The sequence below is a fragment of the Patella vulgata genome, chromosome 2 (assembly GCF_932274485.2).
Source record: "Patella vulgata chromosome 2, xgPatVulg1.2, whole genome shotgun sequence".
NCBI classification, from domain to species: Eukaryota; Metazoa; Mollusca; class Gastropoda; family Patellidae; genus Patella; species Patella vulgata.
The window spans coordinates 41,324,996-41,344,132 of record NC_065880.2 but is presented as its reverse complement, the minus strand read 5'-3'; the positions used below and the strand labels follow the sequence as shown (position 1 = coordinate 41,344,132).

The 19,137-nt window shown below is 33.0% G+C and overlaps 1 protein-coding gene across 1 annotated transcript; it reads left to right on the top strand.

Annotated features, from left to right (window-relative positions):
• Nucleotides 1-42: 42 nt before the first annotated feature.
• LOC126811803 (guanine nucleotide-binding protein subunit alpha-12) lies at nucleotides 43-19,117 on the top strand. Its single transcript, XM_050537727.2, has 3 exons — nucleotides 43-514; nucleotides 16,218-16,268; nucleotides 17,131-19,117. The coding sequence occupies exons 1-3, from the start codon at nucleotides 53-55 to the stop codon at nucleotides 17,698-17,700; spliced, it is 1,083 nt and encodes a 360-aa protein (XP_050393684.1). The 5' UTR covers nucleotides 43-52; the 3' UTR covers nucleotides 17,701-19,117.
• The last annotated feature ends 20 nt before the right edge of the window (nucleotides 19,118-19,137 follow it).

Below are 19,137 nucleotides of genomic sequence, written 5' to 3'. Positions count from 1 at the left end.
TGACGGAAGTGTCGTGTTTACTTCTGACGTCATGGGCGGGGTTTCGAGCAAAATGGCGACTACGCTCATGACATGTTGTCTGAGTGATAGAGACAAATCTGAACGGCTAACAAGCCGTGACATTGATCGACGGCTACTTAAAGACCGAATGACATTCCGAAGAACAGTAAGAATCTTATTATTGGGTGCCGGTGAAAGTGGTAAGAGTACTTTTTTGAAACAAATGCGAATCATTCACGGTGTCGATTTCGCGAACGAAGATCTTCAAGAATTCAAGACGGTGATATATAACAATATTGTGAAGGGTATGCGTGTTTTGATTGATGCAAGGGACAAATTAGGAATACCATGGGGAGACGAAGCAAATATTAAAGATGCCAATTTTGTGTTCAGTTTTGATGGGAATAATAAACTGGATGATCACACGTTTCTTCAATATGTTGAACCAATGAAATGTTTGTGGAAAGATTCAGGAATAAGAGCAGCATTTGACAGAAGAAGAGAGTTTCAGTTGGTAGGTAATCTTGATGATGTATTTATATAGGTCGCAAAATTAACTGATCTAAAGAAAAATAAACCAAAATGTTGACAACATACTTTTTGTAGATCAATCTTTTCATTATGAAGGAAGACTACCCAACATAATGTGTACCCTAAGTAGGGTGACCCACCATAAATAAATATCTCCATATATCTCGACAATTACGCCACAATATTTATATATATGCCAAGCCCCAAATCAGTTTCACACAATTATAGTCACTAAATAAACGATCATGTTGTACTTAATAAGCTATGACCATTAATCATGTATAAATAATAGACTGGAAACTGGTTCCAAGAGTCGTCCATAACATCCAGACACTTTTGAGTAAAATTATAGGTTACATGCCCTTGTTTTGAAATTAGTCTCGCTTAACCAGTCTATCGACCATTCTACGTCTGATTGACAGGTCGGGATAATCAAGACTACTTTTTTTACGAAACATAACCGAAAGCTAGAACAAGAAATTGAATTTAGAAATAAGTACATTAGGTAGCTCAACAATCGTTTTAAGAAGCTTGTAAAAGTAAAATGAAACTACTGCTGGTATCATGTTCCTGTCTAACCCGAGTGATTCAGAGATATTATTTGTACTAAACCAAAAGATGCCGCTCTTAACGGTACAGTTAATATAAAGCGATTTAAAAAATGAAACGAACGTAATTTCTAAATCTGCTGTAATAACCAAGAAGCTTAATTTTACTGCTATTCAAAATCGTCAACAATAAATTTTTTACGGCTGTAATAGTTGATAGATTTGTAGAGAATTGCACGTGCAAGGGCTATTTATAGTATCATACTGTCAGAAAGTTGGTCCCGGCAAGGCGAATGTGCACGCTTCAGTGTTAGTCTTGAACTATCAGCGGTGGACTGTATTTCTGTGAGTACATGGGTCACCCTACCCTAAGTTCAGAGAACCTGCCCCAATAATGGGCAATATTTCTTATCGTGTTAGGCTAATTTGAAGTGTATATCGATAATTAATGCAATGGATAGTAGAGGGTGCCCATCGCTGAATCAAATCACAAAAACTAAAATTCTACTGAACCCAAACATGTCGTTTTGTGTTAATAAAATAGCAAATTAAAAAGTGAACCCAACATAGTTTTCTAAAGCTGTTGGTATTCAGATGTGTTAACATTAGATTTGATAGATGTAAATAAAATATCAAGGGCTTGGCTATTTATTACATTTAGGCCAATACACACCACAGCTAACCATGACATTGCATGCATCAGGATCCAGATTCAGAGCTGTTACATGTACCTAATCACTGTATAAATTGTCATTTGAGATTTAACTTTTCACTGAAGTAAATTCCAACTTTTGATAGAGATAGAGCTAAGTAATTGCTCTGTAGAACACCTACACATAAATAATATCGATATCGATGTATACCTCATTATCATTATGGTTGGGGAAAATAGTTGTTTTCCTGATAATTAAATAACAAGAATGAGACCAAATCATCAAAGATGTGAATTATAACACTTCATGTAGATATAAATAAAATGTCTAGGGCTAGGCTGTTTATTACATATTCCTGAAGCAATGGCCCGAGAAATACCCCTTTGGCCATTGCTGGATAGACTTTTAGTACTTGAGCTTTTGAGGGAGTGTGTAGACCTATATTCTTCCTGTTTAATCAAATATATCCCAAGTACAGCAACATGACAGCCTTTCGTTTAATCTGGGGTCTTCCCTTAAACTTTGGACTGTGATTTAAGGTATTAAATCAGTGAAAATATTGTCTCCAAACAGTATTGTTTACATTGTATCCGCGTTGATAGCCTCGTTTGTCACACAATTAGTTTTTCTGCAATATTCTGCTATGCACTGGTTAATTGTAGTGCTGGGTATTGCGACTGCCCAGTCACGATATGATACGTATTGCGAGTCATGTGCCATGATACGATACGTATCGCGATTCATAACTAGGTCATAGATTTATCAATAAAACAACAAAATAAATATGTGATTGTGTTTTTAATGAAGTCACAAAAACCAGGAAATAAATAAACTTGATTACTATTTAGTAATGTAAACTTTGTTTGAATAACATAAAATTAAACAGTCGCCACTATGGTGTCTTGTCAAGTGAGTGCTGAGATTGGTTGTATTACCACAATATTTTAGAATAGTTTTTCATATTCTACAAACAACTTTCGTTGTCACCTTTTAAAAACTCAAAGTTTTCCCAAACTTTAGATTTATATTTCGCTGGAGGATTTGTTATTGTGACTGTGTTTTCCGCCATTTTGATTTTTACAAGAGCTTTTATTTACGATCTAAATTTAGAAATTCTAGAGTAAAATATCGTTTTACGTATTTAAATATGTATGTTTAATTAACTAAGCCTTATAACAAACAAAATTCGGAAACAAAACGAAAAGGCTTTTAAAATGTTGTTAATCTAAACCTACGAAACTAACGGTAATCACGGTTGTGCGCTATTTATAGTAACACACATGTCAAGACTACTGGACATCGTTTGCGAAGTGTCATTGTTTCAAATAAAGTTTAGGGTATAATTTAAAGTTTTTAAAGTTCATAATATATTTGCGAAAACGCTAAAAAGAATCGTGAAAAATCGATTCGGCATCCCACGATTCAATACAGGTATCGTGAAACATATTTGGTCCAATTTGGAGCTCTGTTTTAAAAGGGCTAATCCCGATATTTTTTGGAGAATAAAACTGCTTAATTTTGTGTTAAAATCCCTTAAAATCCTCTAGCTGAGGGCCGAGCAGCTAACTCAATATTTGTGATAAGTTTTCAAACCACTTAAACCCGTCAGTCTTCGTCTGGAAATGGAGACCGGTGTCCCAAGCTGTATTATGCGGTGTTTGGATAAAACCAGACTTTTATTTTATAAAAATAACGTGTAGTTGAAATTTACCTTTCGTTATCAAGTACAGCACATGGGTCATTCACTACATAGACCTCTCAAGGAACAGGAATCGATTATCAGGTCACCCAACGAAAAAACTGACCCGAAATCTTAAAGGGTTACGTGTCCAGATAAGCAATTTTGACGTTCACGTCCAAACGACTCAATATTTTGAGCTGGAATTTTGAGAGAAGGTAAATACCCCATTGCATTCCTCTATATTTTGGCGCTTAAATTTCATACGTACTCCGACTTTTATGTTTGAGACTCTCTTGATATCGGGATAGTCCCTTTAAAGCGTAATGATATTGTTATGCAGTTAGCTGTTGGAATGGAACAGAAATTTGCTTCCATTACAGCATTGTTAAGTGGGATTAGCTCTAATGTAATGTAGGAGAGGATAACATGTACGCTGCCAAATTTTCTTAAGAATAAGATACTCTGCAAAACATGTACACAGTTTGTTTTTTTAGCCTGTTCTTGCTTGTTTATCCAAAGATATTTCATTGACCTAAATAACTGTAGACTTTGAGAGTGGTGAATGAATAGTTTCATACACCTTAATCTAATATTAATTTATATAAGCTTACATTTTCACACAGTATACATGTACAGATTATAAATTGTAAATTCTGGATAAAATGCACAAATCTAATTTTGTGATTTGGGGAGTTTTCTTAGTAGAACTATTTGATACAATGTATTTATAGTATTACCTAATACATAGTACTAAAAGATGTTACCAAGAAAACATTGTAACTGTGGAAAAATGTGTGTGTATAGTACACCTGAAGATTCCCAAAGCTTACCATGTTCCTGAAGCAACAACTGAGAGTTTTACAACATCTAACCATTGCTAGAATAGTCAGAAATTCCCGAAATTATAGCGCTTATGTTATCTACCTTTACTGAAGACAAGTGAACAGCAGTGTCCAATCAGAGTTTGTGACACAAACACACTCAGATCAAACTTAGCAATCTCCACGGAAACCTTGACATTGAACAAACCTTGAACTTTGCAACTCATTTATCACAGGTAGACATTTTAGCTGGAAAGTATGAGACTTGGTGTTCACTCTGATAGGATCTCAAGCTGGAATTGTACCCAATCGAAATTAGTGCCGAAATATGCGGGGTATTACGCGGAGGGCTTGATAAGATGTACAGAGTTAAACTAAAGCGAGATCAAGCCGTCTATTGAAGATGAAAGCTTACATACAATGTCGTTTTACTCAGTACAACAACTAGCAATCAATTTATACAGCATGTTTAATTACCCAAATGTGATGTTTCAGAATAAATTAGAATTGTTCATGATTGACACATGGCAGATTTGAATTATTTTGTTTTTTAATACATGTAGATATAATACAGTAGGTCTGCAGCAGAAATTTATAATATGTTACACATGCAGTGCTTTTAGCAATGTTAAATGTGTAGAATTCTTCAAATGTAATTTAATTAAATGATGTGAGGCTATTAAAGCATTAAGGCATTTTAACGAATGACTTACTGTGGTGAATTTCATGTTCATTACTTGCATAAGCTTACACTTTGTATATAACATTCTCTTTGGTATTTTTGTAACTGACACTAAGAAATAGATTAGGATAACTGAATTATACTTAGAAATGTACTTTGTCATGTTTGTGTTGAATCTGGTAATATCAAATCAGCAGACTGTACACAAAAAACTTGCAGGTAAAGCTATTTCTGGTATAGCATGTAATATTTTAATCAAATCTTGTGATGTTTTCACACCAATATATTATACATATATCATGTATATTCTTGTTTGAACAAAAAGATTACCGTACACCATAAAATAATGCATGGGCATCCACATCATGAGCTTTTTGCAGAGAGATAAGCTTATATATCAACACATAACTTTTATTTAGGGAACTGTAATTGTTGCAATTTTCAAGGGATGGTCTTTTTAAGAGATGACACTCCATGTGGACCTTTAAAGAAAGTATTTATCGGGTGGTTATTTCCAATAAAAGTATGCCAAATTTGGTATACCCGGTATATGGAAAGTATAGACGCCAAATCTTACTAGAAAAATACCAGTTGTTATTTCTTGCTCAAATGGTTAGGCAGTTTTGGGAACATAGAGGGGTGTCAACCTACAAACTACTCTGCAATTAAACAGTGGAAAAAGAAGTTGACAGAAAAAAATTAAAAATTTACTTGGGCCTCAATATGTTTGGTAAATGGACAGTAAATAATGAAAAATACATTCTGAAAAATGGAAACTCCCTCAATGAAGTTAGGTGAAAACCATGGGTTCTATCTACAATTTATTTATAGCTTGAGGTATCCCCCCGTGAATACAAAATTTTGAGAGTGATTTGAATCAAATTTTTGTTGATAGATTAAAGATACATTATGGGAGATTAGATAAAGAGCTGGCAGTTCTCACTATAATAGTTAAAAACTAGATAATGTAAAGGCAATTTGCTGAAAATTTCAGTCAAATTGATCAACTCTGAACCAAAATTTTAGCGATTGAATTTTCGGCCTAGCCCTGATCATCATTACTAATGTCAGTACGATAAAAAAACAGTCTCGATTATCGATTTCATGATTAAATCAAGAATTAAAGTGGAGCAGCAAATGGTATCATAATCCAGTAAACATTGCAGGCTAGCGTTGACATCGAGAGTTGATTAATAAGATTATGGTCTGGATAAGTTAATTAATGTCTAATTAATAATTAAGATAACATTTCAGGCCTAAAGAAAGACCTGCAATAGGTAAATTTAGCTCTTACATAATGTATGTTTAATCAGTTTGAATATGTTTTTAGTCCAAATATATCATCAAATCACACAGTCTGTACGCAGGAAAGTATCTTTAACCTATGGAAATGTGGTTATATATTGCCGTCACATCTATCCGTAGGTCCATTGTCAACACTTTCTTATAAACATTTTACAGACTACATTTATTATCTGATCAGTTTGAAATTTACAAGTTGATTACATTAGTGAGACGAAGAAGCCTAGATTTAATTTCAACAATTTCCGTTAAAGAGCTAATTTGCGTGTTGCAGGTCTGTCTTTAAGCCCTAAATGTTATGTGAATTATTAATTAGACATCTATTAACATGACAAGACCATAATCAAATCTCGATGCCATCGGATACTCATGATTTTAACTAGATTAGAATGTTTCGGTCATTTAATGATTTAATTTAAAGATGAGGACACGAGGCTAAGCCTCGAATATACCAGTACTACTACTATGGTTACGATAATACACAATCAATGCGCACATCTTGTCAGAATTACAAACAGTGATAACTTTGCTCAGAATAAAGTAAATTGAATGAAATTTTCAATATAGTCATTTTTCATTAACTTTTTTTGAACTATTATAGCAAAAACAGCCAGCTCTAACAACTAATGTTATCATCCAATCTGTATTAAATTTATAATATGCATTATTTAGATCACTAAATCAAAGATACCTATTGATTTACAACAATTTCCATTAATTACTTCTAGAGTTATGGCCCTAGAATTGATATCAGTGTGTTGTACATGTACCTACAAAAGCATAAATATGTACCAACTCTTATCGACTTCTCAGACAATTGAACTGTTGTGGATGTATGTTTTGTTGCCTGGCAACCTATCTTTTTCAGCTTACAAATTGTAAAACATTGCAGTATCTATGTTTGAAATGAATTTTGGCTTAATGCTTAATGTTAAAAAAAGTCAAACTTTCTTCAGATTATTCTATGTCTGTTATCTCCATTTTATTTTTTTTTAAAGAAGGAAATGTTTAAAACAGATTTAATCACTTTGAAAAGCTTATGAGAAATAATATTGACCCATTTTTTAGACTTTGGGTGGGGGGGGGAACTAAAAATGTTCCATTATATTCCAGTTAGTTTTTGGTCAAAGTTAATGGAAAAAAAATTACTGGTACACATTGTTCAAGATGCATAATTTTGCCTATTGCAAACCTTTCTTTATTAACATGACAAATCTATAATCAACTGAACTCAAGACCATTGGATGGTCGTTATTTTCTACTGATTGAAACATTGAAACATGATCGCCATTTGATAATTTAATATAAAATTGGATAATCGATACTTTGTTTATTATCGTAACAAAGCTACTCAACAATCGAGACTATATCGTGAATCCTTCAACCATTAATAACTTTGTTCAGAATAAAGTAATTTGACTGAAATTTTTATTTATATTCATTTTTCATTATCTATTTTTAAACTATTATAGCAAGAATGGCTATCTCATTATCTAAATCTTACATAATGCATCTTTATAAAGTATTACAAATTGTTCAAATTATAAACCTGAAACGTTAAATTTGACCTACATACTTTTTTGCTGTATACAGCAGGCATTATGATTAGAAGAAGGAAGTTAAAGCTGAATAACAATGGTAGCTTTTATTATAACAACTCAGGGAATAATTTAAATATACATGTACTTATGCGATGATTAACGAACAGATGACTACATTGTACATTTATTGTCATGAAACCAGTTTGTCAAGTGCGAAGTACATGTACTCCTAAATGTAAATGTACTTGGACTATATTCTTCATGTTCTTATGGTGTCCTGGTTTCCTCTTGTCCTAAATTTTGTATAGCAATAGCATAGTCATTGGTACTTGGCTTCTCTTGCTTTTAATTAGTGTTGTATGACATTGACTGATACACTAAGCTTAGAATGACATTATATTTCAAAGGCAAAGTGACTTTTACCAATAAATTGATTTCCCATCATTTTCATGAAAATCTACCTGGTTAGAATCCATCTTTTGTAGAGCAACATGGGTTCATCTCTTTATACACCCATATTTCATGGGGTGTAAGTGCATGTATTATGTTGTCACCCATCTGTCAATCTGTCCATTCACAATTCGTGTAAACACTCTGTACAGATCAGTTTCTGAGGTATCTTTTTCATAACTGCTGGGATTATTCTGCTAGTCCTAAGATGGTACATGTATCTGATCGAAATTCATACATGTAGTTAATTGCACAGCAATGTTTTTGAGTGGCTGTCCTTGTCACCAAAACCTTTTAAATGCTCTGTAGGTCAGAGTTTCAGATTTTTTTCTTCTGTTAATTTGAATAGATCCAATGTCAGTTTTGAGATTTTTTTTGCGATCGTGCAATATATTTTCACATACAGATCATTGTTTTGTTTTTATACGTCCAAATAGAAATGTGGTCGTACGTTTCGGTCGGTCTGTCCGTCATCCACAATTTTTTGTGAACAGTCAACAGGCTACATTTATTATTTGATCAGTTTACAATCTATATATTGTTTACGTTAGTAAGATGAAGAATCCTATTTAATATCAAGAATTTCCATAAATTAAATTACTGTAAAAAAAAAGAAGCCTATCAAATTTGAGCAATATCTGTTTATAACTTCTAGAATTATGGTCCTTGTTTCACTTTGTTGAACATTGTGAACGCTCTAACAACCTATGTTATCGTCTGATCTGTATTGAATTTACATTCATTATTGTCCCCCGCCTTTCGAAGAAAGCAGGGGACTATTAAAATGGGTTCGTCCGTCTGTCTGTCCGTCTGTCTGTCCGTCCGTCTGTCTGTCCGTCTGTCTGTCCGTCACACTTTTTGGGACACAATAACTCTCTTCCTAATTGAGCTAGAATGTTCAAACTTGGTGTATGTGTTTATTAGGTCAATGCCTTGATGGAGTTCGAAGATGAGCATTTTCCGCTTAGGGTAAGCAGAGATAAGCAATTTGATTGGTTGATGCTTTGGGACACGATAACTCTCTTCCTAATTGGGCTAGAATGTTCAAACTTGGTGTATGTGTTGATTAGGTCAATGCCTTGATGGAGTTCGAAGATGAGCATTTTCCGCTTAGGGTAAGCAGAGATAAGCAATTTGATTGGTTGATGCTTTGGGACACGATAACTTTTAATTGAGCTAGAATGTTCAAACTTGGTGTATGTGTTTATTAGGTCAATGCCTTGATGGAGTTCGAAGATGAGCATTTTCCGCTTAGGGTAAGCAGAGATAAGCAATTTGATTGGTTGATACTTTGGGGCACGATAACTCTCTTCCTAATTGAGCTAGAATGTTCAAACTTGGTGTATGTGTTGATTAGGTCAATGCCTTGATGGAGTTCGAAGATGAGCATTTTCCGCTTAGGGTAAGCAGAGATAAGCAATTTGATTGGTTGATGCTTTGGGACACGATAACTTTAGTTCTAATTAAGTGAGATTGATGAAACTTGGTGTATAGTTTCATTACAGTAATACCTTGACTAAGTTTGATAATGAGCATTTTCTGCTCAGGGTAAGCAGCAATTTGATTGGTTGATACTTTGGGGCACGATAACTCTCTTCCTAATTGAGCTAGAATGTTCAAACTTGGTGTATGTGTTGATTAGGTCAATGCCTTGATGGAGTTCGAAGATGAGCATTTTCCGCTTAGGGTAAGCAGAGATAAGCAATTTGATTGGTTGATGCTTTGGGACACGATAACTTTAGTTCTAATTAAGTGAGATTGATGAAACTTGGTGTATAGTTTCATTACAGTAATACCTTGACTAAGTTTGATAATGAGCATTTTCTGCTCAGGGTAAGCAGAGCGATACGCAATTTGATTGGTCGAGACTTTGGAAAACAATAACTCTCCTACTTTGATTGTTAGACTTTAAGTAAAGATATACTGTTTGATTGTTCAATACTTTGTAAAAGATAATTTGTGATAAATTTATATGTGTCCTCTAATTATTTTCCTTTTCGGCGGGGGACATCAGCCTCACTGTTGGCTTGTTTAAATTAGTAAAGCAAAGTTAAGCCTATTGAATTTCTAGAGTTATGGCCCTTGTTTTGCTTTGTTGAACTTTGTGAACGCTTTATCATCTGATCTGCATGAAATTTATATGCATTAATTAGATCAGTAAAGCGATTAAGCCTATTAAATTTCAACAATTTCCGTTTATTGCCCTTGTTATTATCCGATCTGTATTAAATTTACATGCATTATTTAAATTAGTAAAAGAAAGAAACTTTGTTGAACCATGTGAACGCTCTGTTGACAAAAGTTATCACCTGATCGGTATTGATTTACATGCATTATTTAAAATTTCCTTTTATCACTTCTAGAGTTGTGGTCCTTTTTTATACGCCCACATAGAAATGTGGACATATATTGCTGCGCCCCCGTCTGTCGGTCCGTCCGTCTGCCGAAAGTTATCATCCAGTTATTTTAAAATTGATATATGTTGTTTGCTTTAGTGAGAAGAAGAAGCCTATTTTTTTATTTCAACAAATTCCATTTATTACGTCTAGAGTTATGGCCCTTGTTTCACTTTATTGAACCTTGTGAACGCTCTAACGCCAAAAGTTATCGCCCAATCTTTGTGAAATTTATATGCATAATTTAAATTAGTGAAACGAAGAAGCCTATTTAATTTCAATAATTTCTGTTCATTACGTATAGAGTTATGGCCCTTGTTTCACTTTATTGAACATTGTAAATGCTTTAACGCCAAAAGTTATCATCCGATCTTTCTGAAATTTATATGCATTATTTAAATTAGTGAAACGAAGAAACCTATTGAATTTCAGCAATTTCCGTTTATTACATTTAGAGTTATGGCCCTTGTTTCACTTTATTGAACCTTGTGAATGCTCTAACATTAAAAGTTATCTACCGATCTGTATGAAATTTGCATGCGTCATTTAAATTTTCGTTCATTACTTCTAGAGTTATGGCCCTTGTTTCACTTTGTACAACCTTGTTAATGCTCGATTGATGAAAGTTATCATCCGATATGTATGAAATTTATATGCATCATTTAAATTTGTGAAACAGGTCTATTGAATTTCAGCAATTTCTGTCAATATTGGTGCCATACATTATCACATATGTGATAGAGCTGGTTAAACACATTCCAAATATAATTTTAACACAGAGATCATTGCTACGATAGCTGAGTAATACAGGTTTCCTGAATCGGAAGTGACGAACGCCAAAGGAAAACATACCATTTAAGTTTCATCAAAATCAGATGAAATTGTAACCTCAAGTGTCCACAAGCTAAAAACGTGATTTTTCGTAAATTCAGGGGCCATAGTCCGTGAAGTTACGGTCTGATACATGCCAATATCGACAGCAGCCGAATTCTTTGGGACATAAACCTATATTTCAAGTTTTGTTGAAAATGGATAAAATTGTGACCTGTAGAGTGCCCATAAACAAATTGTTGATGGACGGGTGGACAGGGGCGACGACAATATACGTTTGAAAGTGCGGTACATACAAATTTTAATTGTAATAGAACTCCCTTGGAAGATATAAATACTAATTTTTACAAAATATATAATACCCATTTTCACAACGTAAACTTAAAAAATATTTATGATAGCCGAATACAAGCAAAGTTCAGCAGGCCAAAAGCCATTAAAGAATGGGAACACATTCTAGATACCGAGTTAAGTGATTTAGACGTAGAAAATATATTCAAAATAATAAACACTGTATGTCTTAGTACAAAACTGAGGAGTTTTGAATACAAATATCTCCATAGGATTATATTCACAAATGATAAATTATTCAAAATTAGAAAAGTTGATAACACACTCTGCACTTTCTGTGAATCTAATATAGAAAATGTAGAACATCTCTTTGTCCTTTGCCCATTTTCACAAATAATATGGAATCATCTTCATACTATCCTAGATCGTGGTAATATAAAGATAAATATAAAAACACATATAATACACCTTGGTCTAACTAACAAATCAAATTATATAAGTAATACTGAATGGATTTTCATTAATCATGTAATTATTTTAACTAAATTCTATATATATCGGGCTAAACTACGAAACGAAATGCTCAATATTAATAAGTATGAAAGCTTTTTAGTAGAGCATGCTAAAATGGAGATTGAGATATCTCCAGAATTATACACAAATAAATGGAAATATCTTTTTAAGAATTAACAGATTGCCTCCATAACGATTCCCCATTGATGGATTTATGTACTTAGATCTGTGTATAGTAGGAACCCTGCGACTCACCATTTATATAGAATAATGTATTTTATCATTTAAGATATAAATGTACTTAATATATGCTTGTAGAAATCTGACGTAAATAAAGTGTAGTAAAAAAAAAAAAAAAAAAAAAAAAAAAAAAAAAAAAAATATACGTCCACACGAGAATGTGGGCGTACAAATATAAAGATGTGTTACTATTTTTATTACGTGCAGATTTGAATATTTTGTTGACACTTGATTTTTAATTGTGGTATGAATCCGTCTGCTTAAATAATGATAAGAGTTATACCCCTTTATTTTTGGTAAAATGTCCGACAAGAAAATTTTTGAAATCCCAAATCTAACTCCTTTGTTTTTTAATATTTTCGAATGAGATATGGTTTGTCGATAGAGCAACGTGTGAACTTCAAATTTGACTGTTTTTCAAAAGTTTGAATTGAAATTTCTCTTTTTTTATAGAAAATTTTTGGTAACTTTCGACACAAATTTTCATACTCTTGCAAATTAGCTGACAACGATTTTATTTCTTATGTTGTTAGAACTGGTCAAGCTGCAAATAAATTGATTTTAATTTTTATCGCAAACCATGCTCCAGATAGGGTACATTACATATCAGGTATCTCCAGACATGTATCTTGTGTAGTCTCCTGACACCTATGGAAAATGAACTTGAACCGGGTGACCATGATAATGTGATAGGGTAAGACCCTGACTATCACGAACAACCAAAAACTAGTTCGCCAGGGTCATGCTACAGCGGTAGTAGTGTGACGAAAATAACTAAAATTTGGCCTAAAAATGACAAAAATCAGCCGAAAAACGTAATCGGCCTGTATCTCGGAAACGGTTGATTTCTGAAATCAGCGACTTTGGCTGGGGAGTAGGCTCGATGGGTCAACCAAACCCTGTGAGTATGAACTCAATCGGCCGAACCCCACCTTCGATCATCTGCCTGATATTGCATGGTTTTCTCGTGGAATGGCTCTTAATTATTATAGCTCATTAATCTCCCATAATGTATCTTTAAGCAATTTCTGTTAATAACTTCCGAATTTATGACCCTTGTTTCCTTTTTTGAACCTTGGGAACATTCGATCTGTATGAAATTGATTTCAGTGTCTTGTATGCTCCTATTACCTAAAAAGCATAAGTACATGTATGTGACAACCCTTGTCGACAATTTGGGCGACTTAGCTGCAGTGGGAGTATGTTTTGTTGCCTGGCAACCTATCTTTCAAACTTATTAGGATTGTGCATTTACATGTAATCATTGAAGATTTAATGGAGAGGAACCAGAGATCAAAATTAGACTTATCCTTCAGTTTATGCATTGTTATTTCCCTGGAAAACTTGAAAGCCGCCCTTCAAAATGCTCCTGGGGTCATATATAATGCCTGGCAATGATATGTTTGTCTTCAGTTTTATTTTAAACTTGCAGTTAGATAGGTATAATTGGGATGGATAGAACTTTTCAATTCTGATACTGATCTTGATATTGTTCAGATGTGGCCATATTCGTTTTAAATCAAATGGTTAGCATGTGCGCCCTGCCCTGTATCATAAAGTCTGTCATTGAGTCAACTGGCGTGGTTTCGATTCCCCGGTTGTACGTGACAATGGGTAGGGTCGACTGTCCAATCTCTCGGGTTTTCTACGGGTCTTTCGTTTCCTCCCACTGCTAAAAAAAACCCTACGCGCAAGCGAATTATTGAAATAAAATTGAACCATGTGTTAGTCTCAAAATGACCTAGTTTGTGTCGAGTGGATCTCTCTCTTTCACTCCTAATCCGCTGCCTATCGAACTTGAAGGTATTATATTTGTCATAGATTTGCATGTTATTATTTAACTACAAGAAGCTGAAATGCTACCTTAACTCTAGAGTAAGATATTTTCAGGTAATCTAGTGTTGAGTTCCCACTGATCTAGACTCATGTTACATAAACTATCCTCTCCTCTTATTTACAAGAAAAGAATAATGTGTGGTAAGGCATTTGGCAAGTAAAGACCATATGTTTGGTTTGTATAATCTCTATGAGTTGTTCACACAATTTTCTGTGATTATTTAATATTTCAACAGTGGCAGATAAGAGTTCTCAAAAAGACCAATGGTCAACTGCTGTCTTATAACTGCTACTGAAATATATTTAAGATTTGTGTATTAGATTTGTAAACAACTGGCCATTAGGAAATAATAAATCAAATCAAATCTTATCAACATGCCAAGTAGGTAATACTTAATTTAAGATATATTAATATTATACTGGTAATCATGTATATTTTCCTGTATTAATACCAGTCTTTACTCAAGATAATGATATGATAGATTTACTTAGATTCTGGGAAGAAGGAAGTGTAAATGTAGCCAAGTTACTCTTGATTTGTTAAAAGACACTTAGCATTTTAAACATAAAAATAACCCCAGAAAGGGTCATAATAATCATTATCCTGATATGCTCACAATTAATGTGAATGATTATGTCACCACCTGTATTTGTTGGTCTGTCTAACTTTTCTTGTGAATATTGTACATGATGCAGTTCTTGTCAGATTATTATCAAATTTGCCGGGATTGTTAATTTGGTGAAAATAAAAAACCTATTCAAATTCAAAAATTTTCATGTGCCAATTCAATGTTAACTCTCAAATTACAGACAAACTTATAAACAAGCTTTCGAACATGATACAGGACATAGCGCTGGATGGAAGGGAGTTTTCATTTGGGTATTACAAAGAACACTGATACAGGAGAAAGTTTGAGATTGATTTTCAATCTTGTTCTGCGCAGTTATAATTTTGATTATTATTCAAGCTTCTTGGGAAAGAGTTCACTGAGTTTTTGTTTTAAACTTTCCCAAGAGAATTTGTTGATAATGATCTACATGTACATGTACCATGGACGTACATGTACATGTACCATGGACAACTTTGCTGATGGTGGCCATATTAGGGAGCCTGACAAGCCCCTGTCCATGACATGTACATGTATATCCCAAAGATCTCAGTTCCTTTCAATATTTTCGTGCATATTGGACTGTAACGTCCTGTTTAATATACCACTGTTACACAATAATGACAGTTGAGTTCAAAACTTTGTGGAAATTGGCTGACAAAATGGCCGCTCCCCGTACGCAAATATAGTGTAAAAGTATGTATTACCAAGGTTGTTTTTATCCGATTTTGATGAAACTTAAAATGTATGTTTATAACGCAAAAATCAGGGATACTTTTGATTTTTGCGCGTATCGAACCCTTACTTACTAGATTATGGCCCCTGATTGTATGCAAAATCGCATTTTTAGCTTGTGGACTCTCTAGTGGTCACAACTTTAATCTGATTGACAATTGAGTTAAAATTTTGGAAAAATCGGATCGAAACTGCCACTGCCAGACAAAATGACCGCTCCCCATACGCAAATAGTGTAAAAGTATTTAATACCAAGGTTGTTGACCCTCAAGAAGTCAGAATTTTTATTCAATTTTGATGAACTTAAAATATATGTTTATATCCCAAAGATCTGGGTTCCTTTGCATATTTGCGCGTATCAGATCCTAACTGTCTGGATTATGGCCCCAGATTGTATGAAAAATTCTTTTTTTACCTCATTCTCTGTCCTTCTCTTGCAAAATGTGGGTGTATCTTGCATGGCAACCGCTTGTTGTTAAATGTTGGTGTACATGATTAGTGGAAACTTGTCTAAATGTTCAAACCCTTACAATTGATTCATGTCAATACATTTTTCAGGGTGATTCTTTACAGTTTTTTTGTGAGAATATGGATCGAATCGGTCAACAGGTGAGTAAACTTCGCAAAAATATCATGAAATATTTATAACTTTCTTGATACCTGTAAAATCTCAAGAACATTCATAAGATAAATTATAATTGATTGTGTTGTCATGATTCTTACCATGGCAGATCAACTGCTCAATATATTATGTCAAATACAAATGTCATGGTTTGGTTCAGTGCTTTTTAGTTAAAAAATAATAGATATAGACCTTATCTTTGACATTTTTCCAAGTAAAATGATAGGCTTACTAAATTTATAATGTAGTACTCAGTAGATCTAATAATAATAATAGTAAAAATCAGTAAATATACAAATGAATAACAAATACAACACCAAATCAAAGGTTTATAGTTATACTAAATGTTTGAAATCAGTTTGGGGTTGTTGAAAAGTACCCAAGCAGATAATTACATAAAGACTATGAAAAATAAATGAATAGCCAGAATATAAATGAAAAATGAATAAAACAGAAAAGTAATCTATGTGGTTTACTCAAGTCTCCTGTGCAAGGTCCTTTGTGCAAGGAACCAAATCAAAGAATCAAAATGCGTAGGTGGTAGATACAGATATAACTCTTCATTGTTTTATATCCAAGCCCCTCAAATTAATATATTCTGTAGAATCCTTTTAATAATTTTTAGTTCAAACCTTGTGAAAAGAAAATTAAACATTAAATTAGATAACAAACAAGATTTACACAAGAAAATAGTTTTCCCAGGCAGTCTTTTGGATACATTCTGTGATAGATATGGTTATACATTAGGGACCTACGAACTGGTAGGATATTATAATAAGAATAAGCTGACATCCTTAAATTACATCTACATGAATGTACCTTTGTATTTGTTATTTGTTGATTTTGTAGAGCTACATTCCAACTAAAGAGGATATTCTGCATTCAAGGAAAGCTACAAAGGGCATTACAGAAAAGACAATATATATTAGAGGTGTACCGTTTATGTTTATTGATGTGGGTGGACAAAGATCACAGAGACAGAAATGGTTTCAATGTTTTGAAGGGATTACATCTATTCTGTTTCTGGCATCATCAAGTGAATTTGATCAAGTACTAATGGAAGATCGGAAGACGAATCGGATGCTGGAATCTTGTTTTATATTTGAGACTATTATTAACAACAAATGTTTTGTGAATGTTTCAATTATTTTATTTCTGAACAAAATGGATTTATTGACAGAGAAAGTGAAGAAAGTGAACATTAAGGATTATTTTGAAGAATTTCAAGGCAATCCACATAATTTAGAAGATGTCAAAATATTTATGTTAAAAATGTTTGATTCTCGTCGACGTGATAAATCTAAACCTCTTTTTCACCATTTTACTACAGCAATAGACACTGACAATATTGAACGAGTATTTAAAGATGTGAGGGACACGATATTACACGACAATCTCAAATCTCTCATGTTGCAGTGAACAAAAAACATACTGGTGTTATTATCAAAATGGATAAGTAAATGAGCCTCCTATAGCAATAATAAAATGTATGTAAGACTGTCGTTCAGTGCCTCACATAATTTAATGTTAGTAGTTTATATCTGGTACATCTGAATTGCCTTTTGCTATTTACAAATAACTTTTCATATATAAGTTCCCTTTCAGTTTCAGTGTGTCATTTCATTCACTATCATTTACATCACTCAGTAATGTTTTGCAACTACATCATATATTGTTATCATAAAGAATAAAAGATTTCATTGATACACACAATGAATAGAAAAAAATATTTAAAAATATTTTATCATTTTTCTGAATATACATACACATATTTAATATTTTACTATTTTAAGTTTTGATATAAAATTTATCTACATGTATTACGTTATAAAGACATGTTGATATATTATGTTAAATCTTTTTAAGCTCAGCACACAAACAAATTTGGATCAATATGCCATGGTAATGAAACTATTGTTAATGTTAATTTTAGTGTTCAAAAAAGTTGATGTAAGCTTATTGAATGATTGACCAAATCTAGTAGTAAAATGGTTTTTCAATCATCAGTGCAGCCAAGGAGTAACTGCACAATATTTATCCATTAGTAATGATTATAATCGCTATAACAATATAACATACAAGTGTATTATAATTTTGCATTCAATCAAAGTTATATGTTAGTAATTACATGCTGGTGGTGTCTGAGAAACATGCATGGTGGTAACTTGAGATGAAAATGATTATGGAATGATTTTATGTTATGCTGTAAGAACAATGTACATGTATTAACATGCTTAAGATTAACTTTTAATTAAATTAATAAACACAACACAGTTTATTTGGAAATACAATCACTGGTATTTCCATATAAACTGTGTTGTGTTTTTTAATGTGTTCAATCGCTTAATGCCACACAAGGATTAAATTAAATTAATGTTGACTTGAATTTATGTTAATAAGAAATTGTGAAAAGAAAATGATAATAAAAAACACCCATATTTATCACCCCCAAGCAACTCTTACATGTATTTATTAAAAACAAAACAACTAGTATTTGTGTATATGATAATACACTGCTGCAATATATATTAAACATTTTGAATGCACTATATTATTTTCTAGAAATGAAACGTTTGACTGCTGACAATATAATAAACACTGTGTTATATTTAAGATAATTCATCTTTGTATGTACACCTTAACTAGTCCATTTTTTTTTTACAATCATACTTGCATAATTTTTTGATATTTAATTTATTTGTATAAAGAATCTTTTTTCAGAAGTACTTGTACATCATTGGTTAATGTTTTTCGTATGGAATTGTTAAATAATTTAAAATATTTAGAATGGCTGAATTTTGACCCAGAATGTATGGCCATAGGCGTACGAGCTGGGGGGGGGGGGGGGGCTGGGGG

Excerpts from the sequence above, each read along its gene's own strand:
- LOC126811803 (XM_050537727.2), top strand. The coding sequence starts at position 53 with ATGGCGACTACGCTCATGACATGTTGTCTGAGTGATAGAGACAAATCT. Across the intron at positions 515-16,217 it reads GAAGAAGAGAGTTTCAGTTG|GGTGATTCTTTACAGTTTTT; the intron begins GTAGGTAATCTT and ends TACATTTTTCAG. Across the intron at positions 16,269-17,130 it reads TGGATCGAATCGGTCAACAG|AGCTACATTCCAACTAAAGA; the intron begins GTGAGTAAACTT and ends TTGATTTTGTAG.